This window comes from Theobroma umbraticum, unplaced genomic scaffold (assembly GCF_002168275.2).
Source record: "Theobroma umbraticum cultivar Fairchild unplaced genomic scaffold, ASM216827v3 scaffold_12.1, whole genome shotgun sequence".
NCBI lineage: Eukaryota > Viridiplantae > Streptophyta > Magnoliopsida > Malvales > Malvaceae > Theobroma > Theobroma umbraticum.
In genome coordinates this window covers 738,472-752,227 of record NW_018397269.1, presented here as the reverse complement: position 1 = coordinate 752,227, position 13,756 = coordinate 738,472, and the positions used below count along the sequence as shown (strand labels likewise).

The following is a 13,756-nucleotide window of genomic DNA, read 5'->3' as shown; positions in this document are numbered from 1 at the left end:
TAACATATCATGGCCACACCGCGCCCCGCCCTCCCCCCACCATACAACCCCCATACCTGTTCAGTAAACTTTCTTTGACAAGCAACTACTTTGGGCATTGAATCTGGTCAGCTTTTCCTTTTTTTCCTAATCTATCTGTCTCTTAATTGAGGCGTTGGTTTGGTAAGCTTTCCCTTAAATCCATCAATTAACAAAGGCATAATGATTCTCAAATCCAGGAATGAACTTTTCAAAGAAAACATATCAAGGAAAGCTGAAGCCAGCAAGAAAAAGAAAGAGAGGGACAATGACCTTACGACATTTACTACAGCTTTGCTTGTAAAAAGGTTCTCAAGTCCCCATCCAAGTCCCCATCCAAGTCCCCCCTAATTTGTTCCATTCCCTCCTCTTTTTCTCTGTCAACTTTTTCTTTCCTCTTAGCCTTTCCATAATGTCTGCCACTGTTTGGCACCTAATGTTCCATCATCATTCCCTTCCCCTTTCACTTTAATCATAAACATAGAATCCCAAGTTTCTTTACAAATATAACTGATCACAATGCTATCAGCTTTACAACATTTGTTTATCATCTTTTAAAAATTAAAATCTTTATTTATATCTTATTGAACAATCCAACCAATGCCAAACATTTCTTATGTCCCTACTCTTTTTCAAGGATGATCTTCTTTCTATGTGTATATATATAAATATATATATATATATATATATAATATATGTTTTTGATGTGAATTAATCACACTTACTTGTAAAACTCAGTAATCCTGGAGAGCGTCTGTCTGGCTAATAGGAACAGTGCATTTGCATGTGGGTCACCACTAATTATACAGCAAAATGGCTGACCACCATATTCACATGGGATGATGGTGGAGCCATGCTTTGCGCGTGATGCAGCCCAAATCAATGGAAGTGGACCCCAAACTCCATTTTGGTTCATTCACATGGTAAATCCTTTCAACTGTTTAGATCTTACTTACACACGGAATTGTCCAACTAGTTTCGTCACGAAACTACTAGGGAGTGTGGTTACGTTGCTTGTTAGTAATTGAGGAACATAGAGCGGAGCTATTCACCTTTTCCCGAGTATATTCTGTCGTGTTGTATTTATTTAGGGATATGGAAATGTCTGGATGCTTCCCATTCCTTGGATTGGATAAAGATGCATGATCCATATCAATATCAAAGAGATTTTAGGATGTCTTGGTCTCACTAAAGGACATGTCAGCTCCTTACGTGGCAGATGGCGTATTATTGAATCAACAGGCTCAATACAAAATGTTAAATATGTACTGTAAAAGAAAAGTAAAAAACTGATTATCTAAGAAACCTCTCTGCTTCTCTTGCTACAGCTTTGTTTCTGTTGTTTTGTCAAACAAAAAAGGAGAATCATATCTTCGCCAAACATTTCATTGTTCCCATCTGATTTTCCCTGTCCCTGTAAATAGCAAGAAGACAATAGCAACATCCATGGCTGCCAACAAGTTTGCAACGTTTTTGCATAAAAACACCAGCAAAATCACTGTCATCCTAGTCTATGCACTACTTGAATGGACCCTTATCATTCTCCTTCTACTCAACTCCTTGTTCACTTACTTGATCACAAAGTTTGCCAACTATTTTGGCCTTAAACCACCTTGTCCCTGGTGCACTAGAGTTGATCATGTCTTAGAGCCTGGCAACGACGCAAACTCTTATAGGGATCTTGTTTGTGGCAAACATGCCACTGAGATTTCCAAATTGAGTTACTGCCTACGTCATGGAAAACTAGCAGAATCACACCTTATGTGCGAGGAATGCTTGGCTGCTCGGCCAACTCCTAGTGATAATAAATCAATTGGAATGACGAGGATTGCTTTCATTTCATGGGTCAGTACTGATCACAAACTTGATAATGGTGAAATTGTTCTTTCTTGTTCTTGCTGCAAGGGGAGCTTTGGCAGCAAACTTCATCTTCCTTATTTCTTGCTCAAGCCTACTTGGGGTGCTTTGGATTATGCACAGAAAGGAAGTTTGATCATAGAAGCAATAGAAGCTGATGACAGTGAAAGTGACCAGTACAAAGAGCCAAGCAAACCTGATAGCCCAGAAAATCACGAAGGTGAGGATATGATTGAGATCAAACTGAACACCGAGGAAGATTACAACGAAAACAGTGAAGAAGCTACAGTTGAACATCAGATGCTTTCTGATGTTGAAAGTTTTGGGTTCGGAGAAGCACCTGAAGAGGAGTGTTCAGGGTCTGAATTAAAGTTGCAGCATTTCAGTGCTCCAAGTGAAATTCATAAATCTTCACATGGCAATATTGTTGAACCTTATTTTGCAGAAGATGATCTGCTAGAGTTCATCAATCTGCATCCTCAGAAATGTGTTTCTGACCGCTTATTTTCTGTTGAGTTAATTGATTTATCAACATCTGCAAACCACTCTTCGGAAAAGCAAGATCTGGGGAAGGAAATTAATGAAAATGAAACTGGCGATTCTCCGATTGACCAGACAGCATTACATGCTATTAATGAGGGTGCAGAGGATACCTGTCCAAGAAAAGTTGAAAGCCCCGAGCTTGGTGATGGTGACATTGAGAATCCATCCATTATAGATGTTGATAAAGGAAAAGAAGATTTGGTTGATGAGGCATTTAAACAGGTTGTTACCCTGCATGGAGCTATTGATGGCAACAAGACAGACGCATCATCCAGCAAAGAGCCGGATAATCCTCCAGGTATGGAAAACTGTAACACAATGAAAATTATGTTATAGTTTATTTGTTTAACCATATTTTATTACTTAGTACTTACCATACTCCATATCACTCTCAATGTTAAATGTTTTGAATATGAGCAGCTCAGCACCAAGAGAAGACTGATCTTAATCTGTTGGTTGAGCAACCAAAACCTGAGACATTGTTAAGCACTCAAGAGTCTGATCTGCCTCAAATTGAAGAATCAGTTCCTTCTTTGCAATGCTTTCAGGAAGATAGTTCTTCCACGAATAACAATGAAGCTAAAGAGGTTAATGCTCCTGAATCAGACAGCACTAATAATGTTGGTAAGCCTATACTTATCTTCACTACTTTGGTCAAGCACTCAATATTATGAATGGTTGAATATTACATTATGTAGCTTCTGAAGCCATTTTGGTTTTGCCAGGTGCAAATCAGGAGGAGAAGAGCACAATGGAGAATACAATGATTTCAAGTGACGAGAACCAAGAAGGGATAAACACTGCTTTATCCATGCATTTGGATCCTAATGAAGCAGAGGAGGAAAAATTTCCTGACACTCCAACTTCACTTGAAGGTATGCATTACTTGCATAAGAAATTGCTACTCTTTGAAAAAAGGGAATCGGTTCACGAGGAGTCTTTAGATGGGAGTGTAGTAAGTGAGATAGAAAGTGGTGATCCAATTCAAACCATTGAGAGGCTGAAAACATCCCTAAAAGCTGAAAGAAAGGCATTAAGTGCTTTATATGCAGAACTTGAGGAAGAGAGGAGTGCCTCTGCAATTGCTGCTAATCAAACAATGGCTATGATAACCCGGCTTCAAGAAGAGAAGGCAGCAATGCAGATGGAAGCATTGCAATACCAGAGGATGATGGAAGAACAATCTGAATATGACCAGGAAGCCCTGCAACTTTTAAATGAGCTTATGATCAAAAGAGAGAAGGAGAAGGAAGAACTGGAGAAAGGGTTAGAAGTTTATCGCAAGAAGGTTTTGGACTATGAGGCTAAAGAAAAGATGAGAATAATGAGGAGAAGCAAAGATGGAAGTGTGCAAAGTAGGAAATCTTCTGCTGCTTGCAGCTATGTGGAGGATAGTGACGATCTATCAATTGACCTTAATCGTGAAGCAAAGGATGAAGATAGCAGCTTCTGTGGTCATCAAGAAAGCAGTGGTGAGAATACTCCTGCTGATGCAGCTCTTAATTTGGAGGAAATGGCACTAGATTGTATAAACCATATGAGTGCCCTTGATGAATCATTGACAGAATTTGAGGAAGAGAGACTGTCCATCCTAGATCAGCTTAAGGCATTGGAAGATAAGTTACTGACTATGGGGGATGATCAATTCATGGAAGACTTGAAATCAATTCAGCATTCCCTTAATGGGTTCGATGAGAAAAATATTCTGAGCAGTAAAGAAGGCAATGGGGTTTCAAGTGGATTTTCAAAAGATACAAGTTATCCAGAGGGCCAAACAATTGCTTCCATGGCAAAGAGTCTCCTTCCTTTCCTGGATGCAACAGATAATGAAACAGAAGAAGTATTGATGTGCCAAAAACAAGGAGAATGTGAACCAGTTGAAATGCAGAAGTATCCAGGTTCAAATTTTGGCTTGGATAGTAAGAAATTTGAAATTGTAGAAGAGGTGGATCACGTTTATGAGAGGCTACAAGCTCTTGAAGAAGACAAGGAGTTTCTAAAGAATAGCATGGGCTCCATAAGGAAAGGAGACAAAGGGATGGATCTTTTCCAAGAAATCTTACAACATCTCCGAGATCTGAGGGCTCTGGAACTCCGAACAAGAAATATGAGCGATGACCCACAACGGTGATTTTAGGCTTGCCATATACATATGGAATCACCTGGTAATTCTATATTTCTTTTCACATATGTTGAATTTTCTTCATTGAAACTAGACATTAGGACTTTCCTGTCACACCAATTACTCCAAATATTGATATAAGATTAACTTGTTTGATAAGTGCAGAATGCATTTCCAAGAGTCGGCAGGAGTACTCTGCAGATTCAAGTGGTCGAACACCCCATTTCGCGTTGAGCTTATCGGACTAGAAGCTCCTGGACTCCAATTTTTTCCCTGCAAAGATGGGAATATCTCCACATGGATGGGGAGATTCCTTATCTGGCTTTCTTGAATTGGTGAGTGGCAGGCAGACTTAAAAACTTAAGTCTACCCCTCACTGCTTGAGTTTTCTTTTGGGCTTACAAGAATGATGAAAAGCCCCAAATTTTGCAGGATCTCCTCCTCAACTGCCTTATTACAAGGAAAGGTGGAAGAGGAAGGAGAGCGTACTGTCTACCTGGTTTGGTCATGTAGGGTAAGTCAGTTGAGAACCTAGTAACTTGTTTTCCTTTTTCTTTTCATCCGTAATATCTTAGTTTTCTCCTTTACTCTTTCCTCCATAAGGTTTGGAGGAAGGAATTGAAAGGATAGAGAAGGAGGCTTTATCCTTCTTTTTTTTTTTCTTTTCTCCTACTGTTTGCATCAAGTAATGTTATATATATTATGAGTTTTTGGAATACAAACTTGATCCATGGGCTGTTAACTTGTATAGTTGTACGAGGAGTTGTCACTGATGTTCTTCTTTCGGTCCCCCCTCGGTTAAAATATCATGTTAAGGCAATCTCATTCTAAATAGCAGGAATTACATATGCAGTTACTTGCAAATCCAACAGAGATTATTCTTGGTTACAGCGTCCGAGGAAATTTCCTCTGCCAAATAAAGCTGCCTTATCAGCAAGCTGTGTCTGACTCTTAACTGCACAAACAACGAATAGAACTTCAAGACTGAAGATTGTGAAATATAAATATATATATATATATATAATATTTCAATTCATTGTTTTAGAAAATATTATATTAATCAACTGTTTAACGTTGTCGAATAAATTTGATCCCCTAAATCCCATCTGTTCTGACCTTACATCGTCCTGCAACAAGCAGTGAACTCGGTGTCATCTAATCAGCAGACAGACTTTCCTTGAAACAAAATGTTTTCAGCCCTAAAACCCTGGTCGTATTTTTATATGCAACCAGCCAGAAAGAGAAAAGTGAAATAGAAGAGGTGAAGGATGGAGTGGTCAAAAAACAAAAGGTGAAGGTTAGGTCATCTTGGAAACTGCTTCCACTTTTCAGGACAGCTATGTTTCTTCCTCTTCACTCCTTATCTCCCATCATCTTTTGTTTTCGTCAGTGTATACTCTGCAGGAATCAGAGGGTAATATAAAACGCATCTTAAAGCGCAGACGATACCTTTTTTTTTCTTATGATTTTGTGTTAGACATCCACATCATATATAGCTTACTGTTTCAGGTGATTACATCATCCAATTAGGACACTCAAAACAATAGAATAATGCTTATGCCTTTCAGGTGATTGGAAATCTCTGCTTTTCCGAACGTAGCCCAAAATGTTCTTCATAAGCTAATGGAGATAACAACTGCAATCCTTTATCCTTTCCCTTATCCCCTTAATCCTCTTCTTTATCTTCTCAATTGATATGTACATATCTTGATATGATAGGAATTCCTTTGCCTAGTTTGGGAAAAACATATTCCATAGCAGCGCAGGAGGAAAAGCAAAAACAAGTCGCTGCAGCCCGAGTCCCAACTGTTAAAGGCGCTGCGTTTCTGGCAGGTCAGGTAACCGGAGATCAAGCAATGACATCAAGGCATGCTGTTGCAAGCAACAAAAGAAGCCAGAATCGGCATCTTGAGGAGAAAACAGAACCAGTGCGTTGCACTCATTGCAGAAAGTTAAGGCATACAAGAGAGCAATGTTTTGAAATTATCGGTTACCTAGAAAATTGGAATCGCCAATCATCTGATCGGAGTCGAAGCCGAGGAGGGAGACGCGCTATTGGTTCAGATCAGAGTAGCAGCAGTTTGGCTCTTGTAGCCACAATTGGTGACACAGGATCGTCAGCCGCAAGTCCGAGAATAAAGGCGTAACAGCAGTAAATTCTTCAAGTGCTTGCTGTGTTGGCCTGTTGGGTGTGGGGAATGCACCAAGCCTTCAATCGGCATCACAGGTAGGAGGAACGATAGCCTATTCCACCAATTAGAATGCTGGTAAATCAAATTTGTGGTAGCGGTAAGAAACTTAAGTTAACCTTCACAGGTTTGCCCAAATTTTGAAACTATTTTTCTTTTCCTTTTTTTTTTGTTGTCTTTCTTTTTTCTTTTCTTTTATAAGTCCTTTTTTTTCTCTTTTTTTTTCCTTTTTCCTTTATAAGTATACTAATTTTTCTTCTTTTTACTTCCTTTTTTTCTCTTTTTTACCTTCTCTTTCTTTTTTGGTCTTTTTTTTTTTAATTTTTTTAACTATATTAAATCATCAATAAATTTGAAAGCATGAAAACACATTAAGCACAACTTACAATACCTAATATAAATATCTAATGTTAATTTTTCTTTTTACTTTATGTCTATTACGATTCTTAGTGTGAAACCTAATGTTAATTTTTCTTCTATCTATTTATAATAGTGAATTGAAAACTTATATTTAAGTTATTAACAAAATTTTATATTGTAATTTTATTTTATTTCAAAAGTAATTAATTTTTTTGTTTCGAATTGAATCATTAATCTACTTCATGACCTTGTTTGATTACTCTTTAGTCACTTTTCATAAAAAAATCTTAGATCCGTTCGGTCAATCAAATAAAATAATTGTTTCAAGGAATAGTTTATCATGCAATTTCAATAACTTCCACATGTATATACTAAGCGAAGGTTAATTCATAAAACATTTTCATTTATACAATTGATTTACAAAAAAATTTTGAATTATTTTAAAAATGGTGGAGATAATTGAACATTATCAATAATAATAGTGTACAATGCAATCTCACACATCTAAATTGTTTTAAGTTAATATTTGAATTTTAAGATATGTATTTAAGTTTTGTACTTTAAAATTAAATTAGATTGACACAAGATTAGATCATTATTTATAATAATATACTCTGTGTTTCCTATATTTATGTAGGAAAAATATACGGACTAAAAAAATTTATAGAATAATCAAACTTGTACCAATTTTTTACAAGTTCAATAAGAATTTGGTTTTCAAATTTATTTTTCTAGCTAACTGTAAGTATATATTTGATGAAAGACCTCAAGTCGTTTATAGAACCCCTTCTATTAGGTTGTATGAGAACTTTAAAATATCATATAATTATTATCTTTAATTTATCAAGATAAAATATTATTATCCCATAAAGTCCGACAATTTTAAATTCAAAATGAGAAAAGAATTAAAATGATGGTTAGCTTAACGTGAAGGTGATGTTTAGGTTATCCTCATAGGATGGCCCCTCCAAAATTTTAAAAAAATTTTATATAAATTTTCTCCATGGCCCCTTCAATAAGTTTTTAGTTAATAAATAATATAAATAAAGAATAATAAAATAATTTCATATACTTGACTCAATTTTAAAGTTTTTTTAAATTTTTTTCAATTTATAAAATTATTATTTTTATTTATTTATTTATATTTATTCTATTTACTCATATATTTTAAATCTCTATAGATTTTCATTCACATATTTTTACAAACCATCAATTATATATTTTTATTATTATGTCATATGTAGATTTTATTTTTTACGGGTTATATTTTTCTTTTTTCCTGTTACATGAATATTATTTTTTATGATTTTAATTTTTTAAAAATAAATAAATTATTATATAATTTTCAAATATAATTTATAGTATTGTACTGTTGTTTAGAATTTTATCAATACATCATTTTTTATTTAAAATAACCAATGCATTCTAACATATATATTGCAAACTTTAAGCACTAAGAATATACATACAAATTGATAAAATGAAATAATTGTATTTCTCAATACAATTTTATTTATTATATAATATTTTTAATGGCTCTCAAAAAAAATTTTAATAGTTAGTTTTATTATTAAAATTGTTTGAAAAAATTAGAGTCATTATGGTTAGCATATTATTAGTTAAGTCTAACAAATAAATTCTAAATTAATATGTTAAGCCTATCAATTTTTTTTTTAAAAAAATAAAAAGTGAGTCTTCTAATCCAAACCTACTAAGTTTTAATATAAATTCTAAGATTATCATAACATATTATATCTTAACAATCCAACATAATAATTTATCATAACATATTATATCTCAATAGTTCAATCCAATAACTTAATTATGTTAATTAATAATTTTAAGAGATAAATAGAAAATAAGAAAAGAGTTATAACACACAAAGTAAAAATGTAATTCATTTGAGTTTGAAAATTTATTTTCTCTTTCACTCTTGTGCACAAAGATTGAGAGAGATTCTATTTATAGTTTCATCCAGTCACATATATAAATGACATTATCATTATTGTTAATGTGTATTTTTTTTATATGTGTTTTTTAAATTTTATTTAATATTTTAAATGAGAGATAATTGAATTATATATAAAATTCTTTTTAATGGTTTAAATCGCTTTCTGTTTGACCCCCTTTTGAAAATAGTCTAATTTTGCCCTTGGTTTAGGTTAACATCACGTGCGGGGTTGATTTTGGACTTGAAATTGATTTGAATTTGAGTTACTTAGATTTTGAGTCTTAAACTTTGAATTGATTTGAATTTGAGTTACTTAAATTTCTAGTTATTCAATTTTGGGTCATTGACCTTAATTTTAATATTAATTCATTTGAGTGGGATTGAGTTGTATACACGTAACCTAGGTCATTTTGTATAATTAAGAGTAAACTCTTCATGTTCAATTCTATTACAACTCAATCTAGAATCCAAACATGAGAAAGAGAAAAGAGAAGTAATACTAATAAGTGTATTAGGTCAACCACATCAAACAAGGTAATCAATGAATTTCATTTTCAAAAAAATAAAATAAAATAACATAATTCAACCCCATTAGTATATAGAGAGTATAGCCAAGTGGGAGGCTATAAATCAAAAGAAAAGAATTGGACTTATCGAGCATGCAATGAACGTTGATAAAAGGCTAGGGGAAACATAGAGAAGATTTAGACTATAGACCTAATTTAAATCCTAATATAGCAAAAACGCCTAAGCAAGATCAATTAATTAACCAAGAAAATCACAACAAGGAAGAAAACCATGCAAACGCACCAATTTTGCAACCAATCAAGAAATCCAAAGCAAGAAGAGTAAGCCAAAAAAACACAACCAATATAAAGTGTGCTTTAGTAATCCAAACTGTCGCACCTAAATTTTGTCCCACTTGTTTTAACTTAGGGAATGGGATAAAATATGGTCGGTAAGATTCATGGATATCTCATTAATTAAACTTATAGTAAACCAAAATAAAAATTTAGACATTTCAATAATAATTGCATATACTTTTTTATTTAAAAAGTTAAACTCGAATTCTTTTCCTATTTTAATAAAAAAATTATACATTTTTGTAAATAATAATATTTTTGACTCAATAATAATTGCATGTATTTCTTTATTCAAATTGGGTTCTAGCCCTTCTTTATCCCAACCAAACCTTTGAGGACAATACATGGAAATTATGCATTCTTATTATAAATACTATATGTTTTCTTAGGAGTTCTAACTACTAGTAACATAAGTAAGTACATGCTAATTACTATGTACACACATTAGATTCTTATAAAAGATTTTGAAGGCTCAAATTGATTTCTTTTTAATTTTAAAAACCCAAAAACCAAATAAATTGTTTAAAATATATCTTTCATAAAATTCGAGTTCAAAATAATTTATTTTGAAACGGACAATGAATTAGCCTATTGTTAGTTATCAACTTGATGTTACTAACAGGCTAACAAACTTTCCTTTTTTCTTTTCACACACTAATTTATAAGTGGAAAAAATTGAAACGCACATCTATAAAAAAAATTCAAATGTACTTACAAATATAATAAATAAATAAAAATTAGTACATACTATATCACAAAGTTATCAACACTTTTTTTAAGACCTAATATCAAAACACAAAACCTCTCGAATTATTACTGAAAATTTAAATAAATTATTATTTTGTTATTTATTTAATTAAATTTTTACTTTTATTTTAAATTAAATACATTTTATCACTAATAATTGATTTAACACCTATTATTTTATGATACATGATAATAAATATGACATATTGACTTGTTAAAATAGATGATAACATAATATGATGATATGGACTCGTGGTAATCTCACTTTCTATTATAACAAATTAACATATTTTGTTATTTTTATTAATTATTGATGTTAACTAACAATGATTAATTAATCATTAATTATAAAATTTATTATTTTAAAATAAAAATAAAAATTTTAATTAAATATGATAAAAAAATAAAAAAACTTGATACATCAATGTTTCAAAGATTTAAAATACAAAAAGTAAAAATTATTAAAAAAAAGACCGGACATTAAAACATTACAAAGGCATATTTAAAAAATTTTTATTTCATAGATTCTTTGAAAAGAGGGACCACATGTTTTCTTTGCTCCAAAGATAATTAAAATATTAGACAACTTGGAAAATGGGGGACTACTCCAGAGACAATGGATAATCCAGTCATTTCCCCCCAAGTTTAATTCCGCCAGGTCATCAATCCGCAAGAATCACCTCTCTAAACCGTCTGATCATCATCCACTGAATAAATCTTAGCCGCCCATTTCATCCAAAAATGAAAAGATTTTTAATATTATTATTATTATTTTTCCAACTGATCATCAAACAGTAGCTAAAGGTGTTTTGGCTTTGGGTTTTTGGTTTGTCTATGGAAAAAATTTGAAAACCAAAGAGGAAGGGAGAGAGGTGTTTGTGGGAACTCACTTTGAAGTTGAACTTTCTCGAAGAAATTATCTTTTCTTCTTTTTAAATTTTATCTTCTTTCATTGGAAGTTTTCTCTTTCTTGTTTTATTTTTTCTCTTGGTGTGTGTGTGTGTGTGCAAAATTAATGGCTACTGAAGAGGTCAATAAGCCTCCTTCACTTCCTTCTTACCCACAGGTACATCTACTGTCTCTCACAATATTTTTTGTTTTTTTTACTTTTAACCATGAACAAAATTGATCGTTAATTTTATATTGTAGTATAGGATTTTTTTTTTGTTTTTGGAGAAACTTTTACTTTTTTTTTTATGGAATTAAAACGAAACCCATTTTCATTAAGCCACAAATTTGTTGGATTTTGATCTAATTTTAATTTTTGTTTGTTCGTTTTTTTACTGATTTAAGATTACAATAATTTTTTTTTTGGTTTAAAACTGTCATTTTAAAAATTTCTTTTTTTTTTTTCATCTTCAATTGAGTTTCTTTGCCTAAATTTCTTCATCTGTTACTGATTTTATTCTGATTTTTATGTTGTAGTTTTTTATTTTTTCTGAAAAAGGAGATGGGGTTTTTTTTCCCGGAATTGCCAGGAAAATTTATTTTTCCGTCGAATTTCTCTTTTTAAACTTTCAATGTTTCTGTGAAACACCAAAATAAGGAATTTTTTTTGTCTTTTGCAATTTGACGTTACTTTATCTTATCTTAATTCTCTTAAATTTTCCATTTTTCCCGTTTTTAAGCATAAAATTTGAGCTTTGTAGCTTAAAATTGCTTGAAATCTAAATAATTCATCTATATTTTATCATGCAGATGATTGTTAATGCCATTGAAGCATTGAACGACAAGAATGGCTCAAACAAGACTTCAATATCCAAATACATTGAATCGCAGTATGGCGATTTGCCTGCTGGTCATACCACCCTCCTTTCTCACCATCTTAATAGAATGAAAGAAACTGGGGAGCTCATTTTTTGGAAAAACAATTACATGAAAGCAGACCCCAGTGCCCCACCAAGGCGTGGCCGTGGGAGGCCTCCGAAACCCAAGGATCCGTTGCCGCCGGGCGTGGTTTTAAGCCCTGCAAGGCCCAGAGGCCGCCCTCCTAAGGACCCCAATGCTCCCCCTAAGTCCCCCAAGCCTAAGGTGGCTTCTGGGACTGGGAAACCACGTGGAAGGCCAAGGAAGATGGCGCGGCCCGCAGGCGGAATAGGTGGGAGTTCCACAACTACAATGGTGGCCGCGGTAAGGCCTAGGGGGCGTCCTCCTAAGGTGAAGGCTTCGGCATTGACTGAAGTGAGTGTTGAACATTAAGAGCATTTTAATGGTTTTTTTTTTTTTAATTTTTCATTTAACTTGTAGTGTTGCTTACTGTTTACTTTGTTTCGTCTGTAGAAGTTGCATGGTGCTTGTTAGTTTGATAATTGTGTGTATGTAAGTGTTCTTGTAGAATTTATCGATGTAGTAGTTGTTGAGGCTTTGAAATTTTTATCTTTATTTTTAGTTTTAAGTTTTTTGTAGAGGATGACTAATGCTAATGATGATTTTTGTTATTTTCTTTGATGTGTTTTACAAATCCTGTTGAGTATGTTTGTGCTGTTAGTGTGCTTGAATATCGGAAAGTGGTGCTACTCCGCCAGATGTTTTCTGGCCTAATATATGGTTTACTATTCACCAAAACTGTTACTATGTTTGGAATCATCTCTAGCTGTTTTGAAGTTAAGAATACTGTCTGAAATTATTTGACAAGCAACAAGTTTCAAACGGGACGAAATGCTGGAATTTGAGTTTGACAATTGCAGAAGTTTAATCACTGCAAAGTGAATAGTAATCCCTTGCTTTTTATTGTTTGAAATATCCTAACAGGCTAACACTGGTTTTGGATAGGTGGAGAGTGAATTTTAGTTATTACTGATGTTAATTGGGCGGTTGTGTTACTTGATATTGGTTTCGGGATGCTATTTGGTTAGTGCTAATTCGAGTTATTCAACATGGAAGGTTGGGGGGGTTAGTCTTATTCTTGGTCTTCAGTAAAACTGTGATTGATGTGAGATGTGACAGAGTTTGCTGAGGTTGAAGATTTGGAAAAGGCGATCAGACAAGTTTGAGATGATTGTTGTTTGATGACGATGTTGACCATGTTTGCTCTAATATCCAATGGCTTTGGAAACCTTGTACGGGTTCTTCCCTTGACAAATCCCCGAGAAAAGCGGATGGCTGG

The 13,756-nt window shown here is 33.3% G+C and overlaps 2 protein-coding genes across 2 annotated transcripts; both read left to right on the top strand.

Moving 5' to 3' along the window:
- Positions 1-1,289: 1,289 nt before the first annotated feature.
- LOC110425870 (caldesmon-like protein (Protein of unknown function, DUF593)) lies at positions 1,290-5,286 on the top strand. Its single transcript, XM_021440942.2, has 4 exons — positions 1,290-2,716; positions 2,839-3,042; positions 3,144-4,583; positions 4,706-5,286. The coding sequence occupies exons 1-3, from the start codon at positions 1,465-1,467 to the stop codon at positions 4,547-4,549; spliced, it is 2,862 nt and encodes a 953-aa protein (XP_021296617.1). The 5' UTR covers positions 1,290-1,464; the 3' UTR covers positions 4,550-4,583; positions 4,706-5,286.
- A 6,141-nt stretch (positions 5,287-11,427) lies between these two features.
- LOC110425831 (HMG-Y-related protein B-like) lies at positions 11,428-13,092 on the top strand. Its single transcript, XM_021440881.1, has 2 exons — positions 11,428-11,716; positions 12,349-13,092. The coding sequence occupies exons 1-2, from the start codon at positions 11,666-11,668 to the stop codon at positions 12,847-12,849; spliced, it is 552 nt and encodes a 183-aa protein (XP_021296556.1). The 5' UTR covers positions 11,428-11,665; the 3' UTR covers positions 12,850-13,092.
- Positions 13,093-13,756: the final 664 nt, after the last annotated feature.